The sequence below is a fragment of the Ambystoma mexicanum genome, chromosome 13 (genome assembly GCF_040938575.1).
Source record: "Ambystoma mexicanum isolate Mex_15411 chromosome 13, UKY_AmexF1_1, whole genome shotgun sequence".
In the NCBI taxonomy this organism is placed as follows: domain Eukaryota; kingdom Metazoa; phylum Chordata; class Amphibia; order Caudata; family Ambystomatidae; genus Ambystoma; species Ambystoma mexicanum.
In genome coordinates, this window is record NC_090938.1 from 562,821,494 (window position 1) to 562,839,538 (window position 18,045).

Here is an 18,045-nt window from a genome sequence, read left to right on the forward strand (position 1 = left end):
TCCAAAACTACAACGGCTCAACCAAAATCAATCCACAAAAACTCAAGCAATAAAAAGAGGAACAAAATGGGCCAAATTAATGAAAGCAAGGTCCTTACAAAATCTCCAACTATTGATAGAGGAAGACGCAATCCCGATACCAACATGGGAAAAGGACTCCACCTCAGCCACCTTAGATCATATTTTTGTTAGTCCCGAATTCTTCATTCATATCACTAATTTCCAGGTTATCCGTACCAAGAACAGCGACCATAACCTGCTTGAGTTCGAATGGAATTCTCAACATGAAATAAGGGAAACAATGGAAATGGAGATTGAAGAATCAAGCAGAAGAATAAGATTAAAAGTAAAACCAGAAGATATAACCACGCTAACCAAAAAATACACGGAAAGAAATGCTTCCGAAAAAGAGAAAGAGGCTCACTAGGACCAATGTTTAAACATCTACAAACATAGAGTCACCATTCCTACAAATAAGGGTCGCAAACACATTCACATCTACGATAAAATCTTGGTCGATGAAAGGAAAAAGCTAAGAAAAGCACAGAGACTAGCAAAAAAGACTAAGGATAAAAAGGATATGGAAGAAGCACTTGAGGCAAAAAAAGCCTATAAGAACTGGCTGAGAGCATGCAGAGCTGCTATGCTTCAAGCAGATGTAGAACACATGTTGAGTCTAATGAACGGGCATAAATCAAGGGACTTTTGGTAACTGATTAAGTCAACAACGAACACTCCTCGAAATGTAATCCATAACAACGTAGGAGAAGACAAGTGGATCGATCATTTTACTAAGCTCTACAGAAACCCTAACAAAGAGACGAGGATCTCTAATCATAGAACGAAAACAAAATGGGACCTTCCTACTGATATAACATCAATCGTAACAAAAATTAAACAGCTGAACACCTCTAGGGCACCCAGTCCGGACGGCCTGACTAATGCCCATCTAAAAGAATCTCCACAAAACTGGGCACTATTTATTAGCAAAGTATTCGATACCATCATAGAAACAAAATCCATACCTAGATCCTGGAAAAAAAGCTATAATAGTCCCAGTCTACAAAAACGGACCAAGGCAAAACCCAAAGAACTATGGTCCAATAGCGTTGCTAGACGTTATTGGTGAAGTATACGGTTCAATCCTATTGGAGATGTTTCAGGAATGGGCAACAGAAAATGATCTAACAGACCCGTTCCAATCGGGTTTTGTAAAGAACGCAGGAACTTTGGCGAATATATTTTTGATAAACATCTTGAAGAGCAGGACCAAGGAAGGAAAACCCGGCGTATATGTGGCCTTCATTGACCTGGTTCAAGCATTGCACCAGGTCAATAGGGAACGTCTCTGGACGAAACTAGAAACCAGAGAGTGCCCAGGCAATATATTGGAACAAATTCAAGCTCTTTACACAGACACGTCTCTATCAATCCGCTTGAACCAACAGGGCACGCTGTCAACCCCCATACAAACAGCAAGAGGGGTCAAGCAGGGATGCCCCTTGGCCCCAACATTATTCAACGCATATTTGTTGGATTTCAAAGACTCAGAGTGAAGTGAGATCATACCCACCAAAAGTGGGAGTGGTGACAGTGTCCAGCCTATTGTAAGCGGACGATCTAATTCTATTAGATCAAATGTCGATAGGACTCCAAAGACAACTAGATAACTTGAGCGGATACATGGGAAAAACAACTTAGAAATCAATAAGAGTAAAACCAAGACCATGACGCTCCAAAAAACCATCAGTCCAAGTATTCCGTTTACCTGGCACTTGGAAGGTGTAAAGATTCAAACAGTGTCAGAATTCAAATACCTGGGAGTGATCATGAGCAACAATTTAACAGAAACAAATATGCAGTTCTACCTTTGGGAAAAAATTAAGAATCTAACATATCAAGCAAAGATCATCGAAAGGAAATTCTGCTGATACTCACTTAAACAGATTATACAATTTTATCGAACAAGAGTTCATAACATAGTAACATATGGGACGGAGGCCTTTTTCAACATACCGGAAGCACTATGGACGAAGCTGGAAAGCTATTTCTGGAGACAGATACTGAATCTTCCATCCTCCACACCAATGCCTTTAATAAGAAGAGGACTATGCATTCTATCCCTACAAGGCATCATTGCGAGGAATGAACTGATGTTGTATGGGAAAGTGATAATTCTGGAGCGTTCCAACATCTTTGATATCATCCATAAGGAAGTTTTTGAAACAGACTCCAAAACCTTAAAGGCTTGGCACCAGAAAATAACTTCTTTACTGGAGGAAATAGGATCTTCAGAAAAAGAGTTAATGAATAACCCAACAAAAGCAACAATATTGGAAAACCTGTCTGGATAAAGACACAGGATACAGCGGGGTCATATAAACTAGCTGCACACGTAACTCCGATAGCAGAAAGTTAAACGATACAAGACCCTACCTAAAGATCTTTCCAAGCAGACAACATCGCCAAACATTCATGAGAGCACGGCTCAATATTTTACCAACTAACAAAATAAGATCAATCCGAGGAATCACATCTACTAACAACTGTCGTTTTTGTGAGGAAAAAGTGTTCAAAGAAACACTAAGACATCTTCTCCTGAACTGTAAGGGTTTGGCGGAACTAAGAACCATCCACATGCTCCATCTGTTTGAGGGCTCTTGTTTCTATGAAGAACAGGAATGGTGGAAACGCTTAATGGAGGGGGAAGGCTCAAAGGAAATAATCCCAGTGATGCAATTTCTACAACATACTGACTTTGGAAAACCTTGAACTAGAAAGAAGAACATCAAAAACAATCAAGGAACGCAGAACCGAACAGGGAACTAAGGAATAAATGTGCAGAAAATTTGTAAAAAAACAAAAACGTGCAAACATTTTTAAATCAATAAAAAAACATTTAAAAAAAAGTTCAATCAAAAGATCTTTATTAACTCAAATGTCAGGATGGATGAAGGACTAACTTGCCCTATACTAACATGGTATTTCTCTACCTAAATAAACTAAGGATAGTCTGAGTCAGTAGTTGAACATAAAAGTCTGTTTGTGGCCAAATCCTATACTTGCCCTCACAACTAAAGCTAATCAACGTTCAGGGAAGTCAATAACCAAAGAAACAGCGTTCAAACGGAAGTTCGGATTCTCTTCCAGCTCCTGCCTTGCTCTTGGCTCCCTTCCCCAAGTTCAAGACAGTTCCAGAAAATGGCCTCGGGATTCCCTTTCCCAAATTCAACACAGTTCCAGAAAATGGTCTTGGGGTTCCCTTCCCCAAGTTCAACACAGTTTCACACAAAAGGTCTCAGGACCCCCACCCCCTAAACCCCCACTCAAGCCCCAAGTAGGCAGCTCTTCTGGCTTCAAATTCACAGTCAAACCAACTTGTTTAGTTTTACTTTTCTTTCTATCACTTGAACATTCTTAGGCCGACCAGCCACTGCCTCTTGACTTCCCTTGGTTTACTCCAAGTAAGGATTACTTGGTATAGGCGCAGTTGTCAGAACACACGATCCACCCATCACAGATTACACAACCAATAACACTTTGCAACAGTTCATTCTTTCTCATAGGACTTCCTTGACAACAGAAGTTTGCTTTCTGTATCCGTGTCATAAGCCCACATATGCTTCTGGTTCACTTTAACGGCATCTTGCCTTTATCAACCTGTGACTCACACACTTTCCTTCATGGTATTTCTCCTGGTTACAACTTTGCTTTCACCTTGTTTCACTTTGTTCGCAAATACTGCCTTTTTAAATTCATCTCGTTTGCAAATGCACATTACTTGCTGTTTCATTCGTATGATATTCTCATATCTTTCCCACAGTTTAGCATACGTGCTTGACATCTGGTTCGCTCTACAATAGTTCACGTTTTGTCTCCAGACCCATTTGTCATGTATTTTCACATGACCGGCATCGGCCGTTACACCATCATGCCCCTGGAGCACCCCGGCCTGAGTGATACTTTCCTGTCACTCACTGGTGTGCGGCCACCCCTCCGGGTGCTCTGGTTTTGCGCTTGGGTTCTCACTGGCTATTCTCTCAATCCTGGGGAACTCTGGCGAGCAGGGCTAGCTTCCTCCAGACTAGCCTGCAGAGGTCGGCAATGTCTGGGAGGTCTCTGTGTTTCCCACAACGGGGAACACACGGCATAGGGCTCTGTACAGCTCTAGACCCTCTTGCGGCCCGCTCTAGCCCCGGGGACTTTCTTGCTCTGCAAAAGTCAGTGTCCTTTTCACTGGCCCATATTCTGCCTGCTCCATCTCAGATTCCTGCGCTGTCCTGGCCAGCTGGATTTCGATCTCCTTCCATCCTCTGCTTCCGATTTCTCCTTTTATACACCTGGAACCATTTAGTAGGTTGTAGGTGTGAGCTCCTAGCTCCAATTGCCGGACCATAGTTATTGGGACGTGCCTGACACTCAAAAGTCTTCAGGCCTCTTCTTCAGCTCAGTATCAGAGTGGAGAAATGACAAGTTAGTGTGTACTGCTTCTAGTCGCCTCTTCCTCGTCCCAGTACTATGGTGATAAGAATGTAGGAAAATGGAGGTATGTAACAGAGGGTAAGAGTGATAACCTATAAAGGTCAGAGGAGGGTAGGGTGTTTTCTGACAGGTTCTGGATTTTATTCGAGGTGTTAAATGTGGGTCTAGTCCATCCACACAGAGAGGGCTTTTTCTTGTTTTCTTCCTTGTCCTTCTATTGGAATGATCTATCTGGGGTCCATGTTCCCATGGAGAAAGGGAGGGAGATTGACAATACCCTATTAAGGCTTCAGGGACTGATGGTTCATAGTGAAAGGGAAACAGGGAATACCATGTCTCGCCTGAAGATATCTCCCCCACCTCCCTCAATCCCCCAATCTCCAAGGACCGTCCACTCAGGTGATCCTGCCTCGCACCTCCACCCCCAAGGTCAGGATCCAAAATCAATAGCCTTTAGCTGGCCACCTGAGCACAGGATCCAAAGGCAGTAGATGTGAGGACGCCCTCAGGTTTCTCACAACATACAAAACTATATTAAGGTGTTTTGAATAGCAACACATGTCACCTGGCCCCAATTCTAAACCCTTGTGGATGGATTAAAGTGGAACTGTGAAATATAAAAGTAATTTATTTAAAAACGTTGCCGTCAGCGTATCCACACATAAGTGGTGCCAGACATGCCCTGCATAATGAAGGACAGACATCCAACCCATCCCTACCTCCCGACCCTGTTTGTTTCAGACCACATTCACCACTCACACAACCTGTTCTTGACTTGCATTCAGACCTACTGCTATTCTGGAGTTTCTTTTGTAGAAGATGAAACTTTCTACCAAGCAATAAAAGCTGACACTAGTCAAGGGGCTTCTTGAGTCCATCAAACAGCCACACACTACTTACATACCTAACTATTTCTGAAACTGCCCTCACGTCACATCCCCTTCTCTGTCCTACAGCATAGAATTTACCCTCAATCATTTCTGCAATCTTGATCCATGCTATTCTTTGGTTGGGTCAATATGCACTCAAGCTCTCACAAGCACTATACTCCTTCCTTAAACCTCCCTCACTTGCACGGAAACCCAGGCTTGCTTTATATGTGCCCCCTTTCCCTCAGCGACTCACCCTTCCCCCCCGAAGACTACAATCTGGATACCCCAGATAGGGGCAAAATATTCCAGCTTTCCAGCAAGGCTTAGTGCTTTGAGACCACTATGGAGGTAATGAGGCACTAGGTAGAAGATTTCTAAAACAAGCACAAAAACACGACTGAGAGCCTTAACTTCTGCGAGACAGTAGACAGTCATCTTTCATAGGCCAGGATGTAGAGCTCCTCCAGCTCAGAGACAGTGCAGCCTCCCCCCTCGCTGTTCAGATCACGTGCAGGTGGCATGCTGAGCTACACCCGATGTAACTCCAGTCTGAGTGAATGCCAGATCCTTTGCTTTAGCCACCCTTCCCCCTCCCCACTCTAATCAGTGTCGAGATTGTGGGAAACGCCACAGGTAATCACCCCCCCCCCCCCTTACGAGTGTCTAAGCAATGACCATGTGCCCCGACCCACCACCGCTTTGAGTGAAGTCCAGAGGAGCTGCACACAACGGGAAAGGTCCTTAGCTGCTTTCACCGACTCTAAGCTAGGATGGAGGGGGTTGTGGCCGTTGTGCCAAAATACCTCCCTCCCTCACCGGATTCCAAACGAGGTTCAGGGAACCTGTTCAGCGCCAGTCCGACTGGGGCCTACGTGACCGCCCAGCCAGAGTTTCCTCACAGCTTGATACTGCGGCCATCTTGCCTTGCCCAGTCCTCTTACCTGGGTTTGAGTGAGGCCGAGGTGTGCCGCCAGCTCCGCCCTCTCCGGCAGCGCCAGGTACTGCGTCTGCTGGAAGCGTTGGTTCAGGGCCTGCAGCTGCACGCTGGAGTAAATGGTGCGTGGTTTGCGGATTTTTTTGCCTTTGCCATTGATTCGGATCTCACCGTTTTCTATCACCGTGTTTTTGTCCAGCTCTGAAAGAAAAGGAGACAACGATGAGGTTAGAAAAGTCAAAGTGAAATGAAGGCAGTCCCTCACCTTCTCACCCTCCCACCCGCCCCCCAATGATAGCCGAGCCTCTCGCTCTGCACCTTTCTTCTGAAAAACGGCACTTGGGCCGCTCTCTCAAGCTGAACCAAAGCATAACCCATCCCTCTTCCATCACAACTTGACATAAAGGCTTTGGTGACATGTCTAAAGTTTCGGGGGGGGGAACGTTCACGGGTTAAGCGCTCGCCTTTGACTTGACGCAAGCCTGCATGCCACTTGGCCTCCGCCTTTCATCCTTGCCAGACTGATGAATTGAGTCCCATTACTTTGGGTATTAACCGTTAGAATCATGGCGCTCGCATACAGAACCTGGTTTGAAGAGCGCAATGAAAAAGGATATTACCAGTTGGCGGTTATTTATTGGATCCAGCGGGTTAGGATTTGTTTTTATCAGTGTGTTTTCAAGCAGAGATAAAAACAAAGCAACACAAAGTAAGGGACACAGAAAAGAGATACAAAAGTGTAAATTAGGTTCCCCGAATAAAACAAACAAAAAATAACGCAACATAAGACCTACAATGAAAAGACACTCATTCAAAGGCCAGATGGCAATCATATTGAACTCCTTGTGAAGTAAGGTTGATGGGATCACACTGAGCCAGGTCGTTTTTCCAGTCGACAGTTCGGAACTCAAACCAGATTGTCTTCTGGTACTTGTAGTTATTTAAGTCCACTTGAATTCTGAACCATAAAGTAGAATCGCATAATGTATTGGCTTGCAGGGCTGATGCAGATTGTTGCCGCTGCAATCCAACTGACATGTTGACAGTCCCATCACTGGACAAAAAGACCAGGGCATTCTCACCCCCATCTCCTTGCTGGTGACCCCTTCCAATGCATTTGAACTTATTCCAGCTTATTCAAGCTTTGTCATAAAAAGTAATTGATAGGTGTGTAGCATGAAGGCTAGAATTTAAAATACAGGTTAATGGTCATACGGAGAGGACCATCATTGGCCCACAAGGTGCGCTACAACCCATTAATGGGCGCCAGTCTAGTCAATTTCAAATTCCAGGAAATTGTAAATTTACACCGTCATTGGCAGGCACTAAGCACATTCTGATGGATCATTATTCGGAAAGCCCCATGGGCTCCATGAGATACATGACAAACCTGGGCATTGTATAGAACCTCGCAATTTAGAGGTGTGATCTCAAAGATCCTACAAAACCTTAAGACTGAAAAAGTGTTGGGCCAGAGAATGGAAGGATTACAGAGGCCAACCCATGTTTTGGATTCATTACATTATGCGTCCCTTTTCAGGCTAAAGACACTAAATATATTTTCATAACAGTTTTTTGGGGGGATGCTACCAGTATTTTTAGTTTTGGCTATTAGGTGACGCTAAACCACCCCCCCATGAGCTGAAACGTTTGCATTAGAGCACAGAAAATGGTATATGAGGAGGACAAAAAGCTTGAAGGTGTTATTTGGCTCTTTACCCACCCATTGACTGCCCATGACCATGGTAATCCCTATGGCCATTCCCACCCACTCCTTGTCCTCCCCGGGATCTCTTTGACCTAGCTTTCTCAAGCCTTACCATCAAACTTTGCGCTCAAAGTACCTGCCAGTGTTTTTTCAAAGCAGTGTTTTGAGAGTTAATGATTTAATTGTAGCTGTAAACAGTCTCCTGGTTTAGTTAAAATGCCTTATCCAGGTCTGCCGTCAGCCATTCGATTGGTGTTTTTCAGTGAAATCCTGTCAAAAATAAGCATTGGTAAAGCCAACACTGTTGGCTTGCGTATAAGTATTAGGGATTGTGCAGGCACTGCTAGTATACGCCCAGGTACTCGCACCATTTTGCAGCATCTACCATCAATGGCAAGTTAATACCACTACGGCAGTACCTGGCAAATGCCACAACTGTTGGCATTGCCAATGATGGTTACATATGTAGTTTAATTTCTCGTTAGAAAATCTTGCATCCTTCCTTTTGGCATATGACAGAGCATTACTGAGAATAACTACACAAGGTCACCATAGCGACATTAGCATTACATCTCCCTCCGATGACAGACAGAGCGCCATCACGCTCACAAGGTTTTTGCCGCTTCCTACGTAATGTAATATGTATTTGTATAGCACCTTTCACATTGGTATGGCCTCAAAGAGCTGTGGTTGAACACCCTCAGAGGACCGAAGTCCAATGTATAAGAGATTGGTCAGAGGAGATTACAATGCATGTGTACATTTTAGCTTATGAAGATATTGAGGGGTGGCCAAGTCACTGCTAGCAACCCACAGAGCTGGCTTGTGGGGGCTGTGAAGGCTGTGGGGAGAGTATGCGAGTCAAGGAGATGGATGATGTGTCGGGGTAGACCAAATTTTATCGTGGGACTTACCTGCATTCTAGTGGCAGAGGTGTTGTGCGATGCGTCTTCGAGTAGTGTCTTGGGGGCATTCCGGAAGACAAGGTGATCATCTAAGCAGCAGATGCTAAATGGTATCGTGTTCCAGATAATGGGTGCTTGGACGGAGAAAAGGAGGATCCACCTATTCTGGTCGATATGAAAGGGGCGATAAAAAGAAGGAGTTTGGTGCCTGATCTCATGCTTCTATGGGGGATGTAAGCGGTGAGCTTGTGTTGTAGGTATTCTGGGCCGGTCTTGTGCAGTGCACAGTGGTTGATGTCTACGGCTTTGACAGTGGAGGGTGGGAGTGATGTGCTCGCTGGAGCCAAGGGCTAGGAGGAGCCTAACTGCAGTTTTTTGAGTTGGGATGCATGGGTGCCCAGGTAAAAGGAGTTAGCGTAGTAAAGGAGAGAGGGGACGATAGTCGTGATCACTTTGACTCTGAGGGTAGGGGAGGTATGGCAAGATGCGGAGAATGCCCAGGTGTAGATAGAAAGAGCGTTCATGTGGTGTGAATGTCCGATCTGCTTCCATAGTGCATCTCAGGTTCTTTACTGAGTTGGATGTAGTGGGCGGAGGGCCCAGAGAGGACGGGCACAGAGTGGATTTGGGTCGAAAAGGGCAGTCTTCCCCCCATAGATCATGATTTCAGTTTTTCCAGGGTTGAGGAGGAGGTAATTGGCAGTCAGCCAGTGGGTGATTTATTTGAGGCATGAGGTGAGGCGAGGGGTGGGTAGGAAGACTTCTTAGGGATCTTGATGATCTGGGTGTCATCTGCGTAGTTGTAACATATTGGGTCATGTGAGCAAATGAGAGCAAGGAGGGGCAACAGGACGTGGGGTCGAGCAAAATAGCGATAAGTGGGTAATTTGCGATTGGTTGGAGACGAATGAGGATATCCACATCAGTGCTGTATCCTTGATGCAGAATGAGAGGGTGCCAAGGCCGCTGAGAGGTTGAGGAGGATTAGTGCGGCACAGACTTCCTAGTCTGTGGTTCTTTTGAGATCATCCCAGATGAAGACATGGGATGATTAGGTTCCATGTAGTAGTCTGAAGTTGGACTGGGCTGGGTCTAGGAGGAGGTTGCACTGGGTGAAACGGCAGAGCTGGGAGGAGGCCATTCGGTCAATTATTTGGCTATAAAACAGTTGTTAGAGATAGGTCTGTAGTTGGCCTGAACAAGGGGGTGGGGATGGAGAGGAGGGGTGGAGAAGGGGGGGCAGAGAGTTTTTTTTAGCAGGGCTTTGATGTGGGATGTTATATTGTGTACATCTACACCATCATCAATGTATATCTCGGGAGGATAGCTCAGGGGCAACATGCTTGCCTTGGAAGCAATACGACACGGAGCAACACAAGTCCGGTCCGCGCTTAGAATCCTCTGGGTATTAAGCGCGTTATAAATAACCTATCATATCATGTATATATATTCAAACTGGTGCCTGCCATCAGTCAAGCAGATGTCCACATGTCATCTTTTAAAGTTGTTTATGTTCAGTCTGGGCCTCCTGCCCAGGCTACTGCATTATGACATAATAGTATTCCATGAATGTATACAATAAGTTCCTTGGTGAAGAACGGGCAGTTTTTGCAGCCTGATTGTGGAGAGGGGCATTAAGAGGAACCTCAATAAAGGAGATACAAAACAAACTGTTTGGACTCACCTTACTACAGGATATAACATTTGTCTTGAAAGCTGCTAGGAAAGGGCCTGGTGTGAGGAATGTGAAGGAGGAGAACATTAGTTGGGTTATGGGAGGGTCTGTGAAGTCAGAAGGGGGTGCAAGTGATCAGGACAGGAGCGCCACTAGTTTAGTTCCAATGGTACGGTTTCTTTCCACTGCTATGTTGTGGAAGTGGTCCGAGAGGGTGTTGCAGAGAGCTTGGGAGTGTGGAGAAGGTGCATGGAGAGGCCTTGAATTCTAAGATGATTTTGTGGAGTTCCCTGCCGGTGTTACGGGCGTTAGAGATTCTGTTCCAATAGAAGGATTTTTTGGCTTTCACGGTTGGTCTTGTAGGCTTTGATCTGATGGGTGAATGCAGCTCCATTCTGGGGTGATGGGTCGGCCCACCATCCGCATTCCAGGGTGTGATTTCGTGTTTTGAGGGATTTCAGAGATGAGGTGAACCATCTATGGGATAGGTCTTGTCTGTGTGAGGAGGATTTGAAGGGGGTGAGAGCTGTGATGGCATTGGCGAGCCATTGGTTGAAATGGCTGTTGGAGGGCAGACCTCCTGGTGGGGCAGGGCGGGAATGGGTAGGAAGGCAAGCAGGGAGTGAGCCAAGTCTGGAGTTACTATGACATTGTTCCATAGAGGTAAGAGGGCGAACGTTCCGTTGGTCGTTGGGTGGTGAGGTTAGCAGTAAAATGTCTGAAGATGGCTGCGTGGGTTGCCCAGATTAGTGGATGAGGTAGGGGGGGCGGAGCATGGAGATCCGATTGGAGGAGCTGAAGATTGCATATAGGGTATGTCCTACAGAACATGTGGCGCCGGATAACATTTGAGTCATGTGGAGGGCTTTGAAGTTGTCCAGGAGTGGTTGTGTCATGGGGTAATGAGGTGCATCAAACCATATGTTCATATCCCCTAGCAAGGTGAGTGGGGGCCATGATAGCCACTAGGGAGTCAATAAGTGTATCAGCAATGCTTTCTCTACTGTTGTCAAGGTGGTCTGTATATGAATAAGAAGTTGTGAGCAATGAAGGGGTGATGAGAAATGTCACTAGGAGAGATTTGCAGGCTTGTTCCTCTGAGTATGAGATGGTGAGGTGTAATTTGTGGAGGACGGCGATCCCACCTGCCCTGCTCGTTGTATTGTGCACTACAACAGTATAGCATGGGGGAAAGGCCTTGTGCGCAATAGGTCAGAAATCTATAAAGAAGATAACCACAGACTGAGTTCAAGACTTACCTGCACCAGGAATGTTGTAGGATGCATGAAGCATTATCATAACATATTTAAGCAATAAAGATTAAGAATCAAACAAGATTTATATGTTCTTTAGATTATTTTCCAAGCTTGGACCTAATGAGCAGAGTGCTGGGCATTGAACATGTGTTGCAAACAAACCAAGGTGGCGCAGGGGTAATACATTTTTATTTTTTAAAAGATGAAAAATACATGTGATTGTTTACAATTGCTTGCACCAAGGGGTGGGGGAAGTTATACCTAACTATACCGAACCTATACTTAATACACAAAGGAAAACTGTCTAGCTGCTACACAGCAAGGCAAGTGGAAGTGACAATGGGAGATTCATTCAAAGTTCAAGTTCACAGACTGTTTTTAAAGTCTGATTGAGGAGTGCAAGGAATAGCCTCAACATGTAGGTTTTCAGCTCCCTGCACGGTTGACTGAGGAGGACGGGGGCAGGAAGAGGGCTAGGATGAGTTTGCACCAAGGTTTTGGGGCATACCTGTGGCAGCCTACTGAAGGGGCTTCTACTCCTCCCAAGATGGACTAATACTTGGCTACAGGCCCTTTCGGTCTGCCTCAATCTGGATAATTTGTTGACCAGGTAGTCTGGATCATTTAGTCCCCCACCCCAAAACAAGATACAGTTGGCCTTGAATTGGACTTAAGGCTGCTGATGCATTGTAGACCCCATTCAGATGGATAAGAAGTTTCAAGTTGTGCCGGAAATAAGGCGTTTCCTCCATCCATATGCGAGAAGACAAGGGTATGATGGTCCGTTGGTCACAAATGGGATAGGAGTGATCTTTCCGAGAAGCGAGAGGTTGTCGCAGAACGTTTTGGATTTCCTGTTGATCTGCTCTTTGGAAAGTGTGGCATCCCTATTGAACCCACATGATTTAATGAATTTACTGAGAGAGGGAGAAGCCCTCCGGGATCATAGGAGAGCGTATTGGACATGGGGAAACTTGGAGTCACCTTTGAAGAGAACCAGACGTAGAGGAGGTCCAAATCCACTTTACTGGGAGGTGTTTTAAGTAATGCGCGGACATCGACGTCTTGATGGGAAGGCAGGGTTTTAGTTGCTAAAGGTCCTTAGAGGACATCTCTATGAGGTAGAGAAGAGCGCTGTCAGCATATTGATGGACTGATTTCTTGGTTTTCAAGCAGGGCTTTCAAGCTTCACATTGAGAATGAATATCAGTGGTGCATGCATGGAGCCTTGGAAGATAAAACAAGAGACTAAGTGAGGATCCAGGGATTTCCATTTGGGTGGACTGCTTGATTAGTGATCAGTCAATCGATTTCAGGGCCATGTGATCAAAGGGGAGGCTGTAGAAGCGAGCATGCTTGTCGACAGTGTGGAAAGTTGCAGATAAGGTGATAAATACTAACAGCCAAGTGACAACCATTATTTTGATTCACAGACAGAATGACCAGATTTTCAAAAACCAAGAATCTGGACTATTTTTTAATGTTAAAACATAAGAATAGGACTCAAAGGCAGGCTTAAATTAGAACAAATCAGAATGGCCAAGCCACAGAATGATCAGTGTTTTAATTCCAGAAAGCCTCATAAGCACCCCCCATGAGACACTTGAAACTCTTCGACACTGCCAATTTCGACTTCTACATTTCAATTAAATGTAATGTACTCCTCTGCCTCCTTCAGCAGAGCCTCCCTCATTTCCTCATTGTTCAAAATTGCAGTGATCATTTTCCAAGTATGTGTTTTGTTTGATGAATTATCCAGCGCTAGACACATCGTAATGGGAGCATGATCTGAGACAATACTCTGAATCTCGCAGCTCTGAAAATTCTGCGGCACTAACCCAGAGGTCAAGATGTTGTCTATTCTCGAGTAAACATCATGCACTCCTGAATGGAAAGTATATTCCTGACCTGTTGGATGTTCTAATCTCCACATGTCCAAAAGACCAAAGTCCTGCATGAGTAAGCCTAATGCCTCCCTGTCTTTCTTCCTACCCTTTTGTTTGGCAGAAATGTATTCAATGTGTAATATTGAAAGAATTGTTATGATCCTGCAGAAGAAGAATAAACTATTTGTCAAAGTATAGGGTAGTTTTCTAAGATTGGATTTGGATTGAAATGGTAGAGATAAAGAAGATGTGGCGATATGGCGGAATCTGGCTGTTAAAATAAGTCTACTTCAATGATTTCATGAATTAGCTTTACTGCTCATTAACTGAAATGTCTATTTGCATCTTGACAGTACATGTGGGTCGGTTTTCTTCCTCCACTTGAAAATGTCCAATGTTGGTTGTCCATAATCTATGTATGTCCACTTATGTATTGTCCCCGGTGACTGTTCCATTTACTCCTCTCCATCACCGGGTCAGAATGTACCTCAAACTCATCCCATTGTAAGAAGCTGACTGCTTCCTGTGAAATCTGATTTCTTATCTATTGTATGTTATTTTGTGATCAAAGGAGCATTGTTCCTCTAGTTTATAAATAGTTGAAACCTTTTCAGGGTGATTTGTGCTCTTTCTCCGCTATTCTTCCTCACCGGAAGCTTTCTCTGCAGCTGGAACCTGACGTGCATCAGAAAGCGACCAGATAACCATCCAGATTTAGCGCTTTTTGATAATTGGGACATTGGACTGTTTTGCAGAAGCTTGTTGGAGCACGGGGACACTGTATGCCAAGGGAGACATCGATCAGCTCGACGGTCAATGTCCCTGTGCTGCAATATGGGCTGAGATGCATACATTAGGGAGTGGGCAGTGGTCACTATGGCTTCAAGCATATTTGCTACGATTTTGTTTTAGAATCTGCCTTGAGGGGGGCAACTGTGCTGGTGGTGAGGGAAGGTGAGAACAATTTTGAGGAGAGGTTTGATGGAGACGGGTGAGATACCTGGATAAAATTCGAGGGGCGGGGGTCTTCCTTCTTTTTTATGGCTTTTAGTGATTTCATATTGTTGGAGAGATCATCTAGGAAGATGGTGAATGATGGAACGACATCTCGCTATGGTTGTGCGATCAAAGGTATTGAATGAGTTCCCTGGATTGTGGCAAAGTAGGATGGCAGAACGTGGGATGTCTGGAGGGAGGGGCTTGACGTAATAACAAACCGCTTGGAAGAGTGTCTTGATTTAGTTTCTACAGTAATCTGAGTAATAATATCCAGGTCAAAATTGCCTTTGCCCTCTGTCACCTTCTGCTGGTGTTAAGCTTGAGCAGAATCTTTAGCAGCTCCAGAAAGCAGGCCATGCACCTCTCTCTTTCTATCCTGTGGGTGGTTCTTTTGTGGTTAATAGGTTCCTTGGAGGACTGTGGGGCCAATTCTGTCAGCTAACATGTCTCCCTTGCTGTTGATTTGCAGTGAGCCATGGTGCTTATTTTGAGCATCTCCAAAGCGTATCAAAGTACTTTATAGGGGAATGATATGATATTATGATATGATATTTTATTTGTATCGCGCTCATACACAAGTGTTTCAGAGCGGGTCATGGAGAGGGGAATGTTTGCAGCAATTGGTCAATCCAAAAATGTTGCTGTGAATTTCAATGGTTTATGAAGGACTTTGCGGGGGGAGAGGTTTGTGCAACACGTGGAAGGTTTTGCATGCTGATCTGGCCAGAGGAGGAGTATTGCAACTTTCCAGGTCTGCAAGGAGCAACAAAGATGATTCGAGCAAGTAAAGTCAATTGTGTGTTGGCTGTTTGACAGTGATGGGGGATGGAGTTCCAGGAAAGCAAGCAGAGCTAGAAAGGCTTCCTCATGGATTTGGAAGAGGTGGCGTCAGGAAGATTGAAATCCCCTAGGAAGATGTGGTTGGTGAGTGTGATGGGAGTGGTGAAGGATTTGTGGATTCCTGGAGGACTGTTTGGCAAAGGCGGAGAACTGATTGAGAGACAAAGGCCTTTAATGACATGAGTGACCGTGGGACACAAGAATGCGGCTTTATGAATGACGACAATGCCAACACCTGCTCTGTGGGTGTGGTGAAGAATAGTCTACCCATCTATGATTATTTCAGTGAAGCATATATGGGGAGGAGGGTCTCAGCCAGGTTTCTGTTTTGAGGCCAACTACACCAAGTGCATGGCCAAAGACGGAATGGGTGATTACCATAAATGATGGGAAGGGTTTGGGGCAGGGCTATGGGTAGCTGCTTAGTTGGTGATATAAATAAGGTTTCTGGTGTTGCAGGAACAGTTTGTGTAATTTTGTTGCTGTTATTGGTGTTTGTGTGCAGGCTTGGGCTACAGTAATGGGCTAGGATTTAGAGGCAGGTGTTGCCTTTCCTTCATGGGTAGAGCAGAGATGATTGCCATGGGTATTTCTCGCCAGATGGAATTAAGTGCCCACAGCGTTCGGTGACACCTCGCAGAGTTTCACTAGGCTGGACACTCTAAAAGGCTTGAGCGTGAGGCATTTGATGGCCACATGACTAGTCCGTCATCACAATCAGCTTACCTAGGTACACTAAATGTGTGGAGCTAAAAACTCAAGAAAAAAAACCTACTACAAATCGTGCTAAACTTGTATAAGAAACTCCATGAGATACATAGTGAGCCGATAAAGTCCATTAAAGATGAGAAAAGTGCTTTTTAGTTGCATGGGAAAAACAAGACAGATCAGGTTTTGAGGACTCAGTTAGTTGAGGGTTGCCGTAGAATTAAAAAGAGTCTCCTTGAGACCGAGAGGAAATCCTGATGCTTCCATCACCTCAACGGGAGCTGATCATAAGCTCCAGAGTCTAAATGAAAGTCATTGGCCTTAAAGGGGAAGATCCAAGAGGGGGAAAGGCACCTGTGTGGCAGATGCATGTCATGCGATTGATTGGCAGGTCCACCACGTGGGAGGCTTGTACTTTCCAGTTTGTCGTGCAACGGTTTCACAGAACGGAGAGCTCTTCAGTGGCACCAATTGTAAGGGGAAGGCTTAGTGGAAGGCTGCTGCTGTAAGTTGGTAGCGTAGAGATAGCAAACTCAAACTGTGAAGAGTGTGCAGGCTAGCTCTTTGCTTTGGTTCAACACAGCAGCCTGCTCAGATCAGTTCCTCTGTGATGGATGGCAAACAAAGGGGTCCTTAATGTCTCTTTTTCTGCAATCAGGCTTTTGCAGTATTCAGGCTTCTGATACTAGATGTAAGGATTGCAGAAATATCTCCAGAGACGTTAAGGTCAGAGGAAAGTATACCAGCAACAGAGTGAGTGAAAACTCCCAGAGCCTGATACTGTTCTGACTTGAGATGGTCGAGGTCCCATTTGCTTTTGTCTCCTTGTGTCCTTATGAATACTGCAGTGCCCACTATTTAGGGTAACTCTGCCTTACCGTGTTTCACAATGCATGACTACTTTCCAACAGCCCTGCAAAGGTAAGCAATAAAGGTACACACAAGTAAGAGGATGTTTCATAAAGGACATGCATGATGATGTGCATAGGTGTTTGAAAGTGCTGGCACAAAGCTCGATATGGTACAGGGGAATTTAGAATAGTCTTTGGGCTATTTTCAAATCCCACTTATTAGAGTAACGCAAAAGGACGTGGCCATGTGACCCGGTCTAGTTTTAGAAAATAATAGACACCAGCAATTATTGATGGAGTTGACTGGTCAAGATGGCAATAAAGAGGCTTCCTAAAAGAAACCACCTGAGTGAGGGGCTTTTGTTGATGGGGAATTGTTGTAACTTCTTTCACAAGTGTCCTGTCAGCATCTCATCCCCCTTGTTGCTGGTGGATCAATTTACGAAGAGTCAACCAAATAAAATGGGGCTTCCTTCCAGTCATTGAAGGGCTGACTTCTGAAGGGGGCTGAAAGGGAGATTTACCAAAGATGGGAGAGAGTAACAACTCAGATGTGGCATCCCAGAGGTAGGGCGGCCAGAAGTCCGGGTTTTCCAAGGACATTTCAGATTCAGGTTTTCCAGGCCATAGTTGTAGACCGCTGAGATACTACAAAGTTTAAAAAGCCTGTCTGGGTAAAAGGGACGGGAGAAGATGCGCGCTAGCGTTAAAACGTGGTCTATGCTTCCTGGCATACAAATTGGTACAAAACTGTGAGCTTCTTCACGGACCTTCGATTAGCTACTACAAATTGAAGAAACACACATATCAGTGGTAGATATTTCAGTTTCCTGGTCCCTCAGCCATGTAACTTTGTAACAACTTCATTTGTTCTTCAAAGTATTTTTGTGTACTTAAATGTCCTTTTGTGTAGCTTCAACCAAAAACTC

General features: G+C 44.9%; 1 protein-coding gene across 1 annotated transcript in view; it reads right to left on the reverse strand.

Moving 5' to 3' along the window:
* DLX4 (distal-less homeobox 4) overlaps positions 1-18,045 on the reverse strand; it is an 83,082-nt gene that overhangs the window by 33,187 nt on the left and 31,850 nt on the right. Inside the window, exon 2 of the mRNA XM_069634367.1 lies at positions 6,296-6,489. Within this exon, the coding sequence (XP_069490468.1) occupies positions 6,296-6,489 (194 nt within the window). The remainder of the gene's footprint in view (positions 1-6,295; positions 6,490-18,045) is intronic.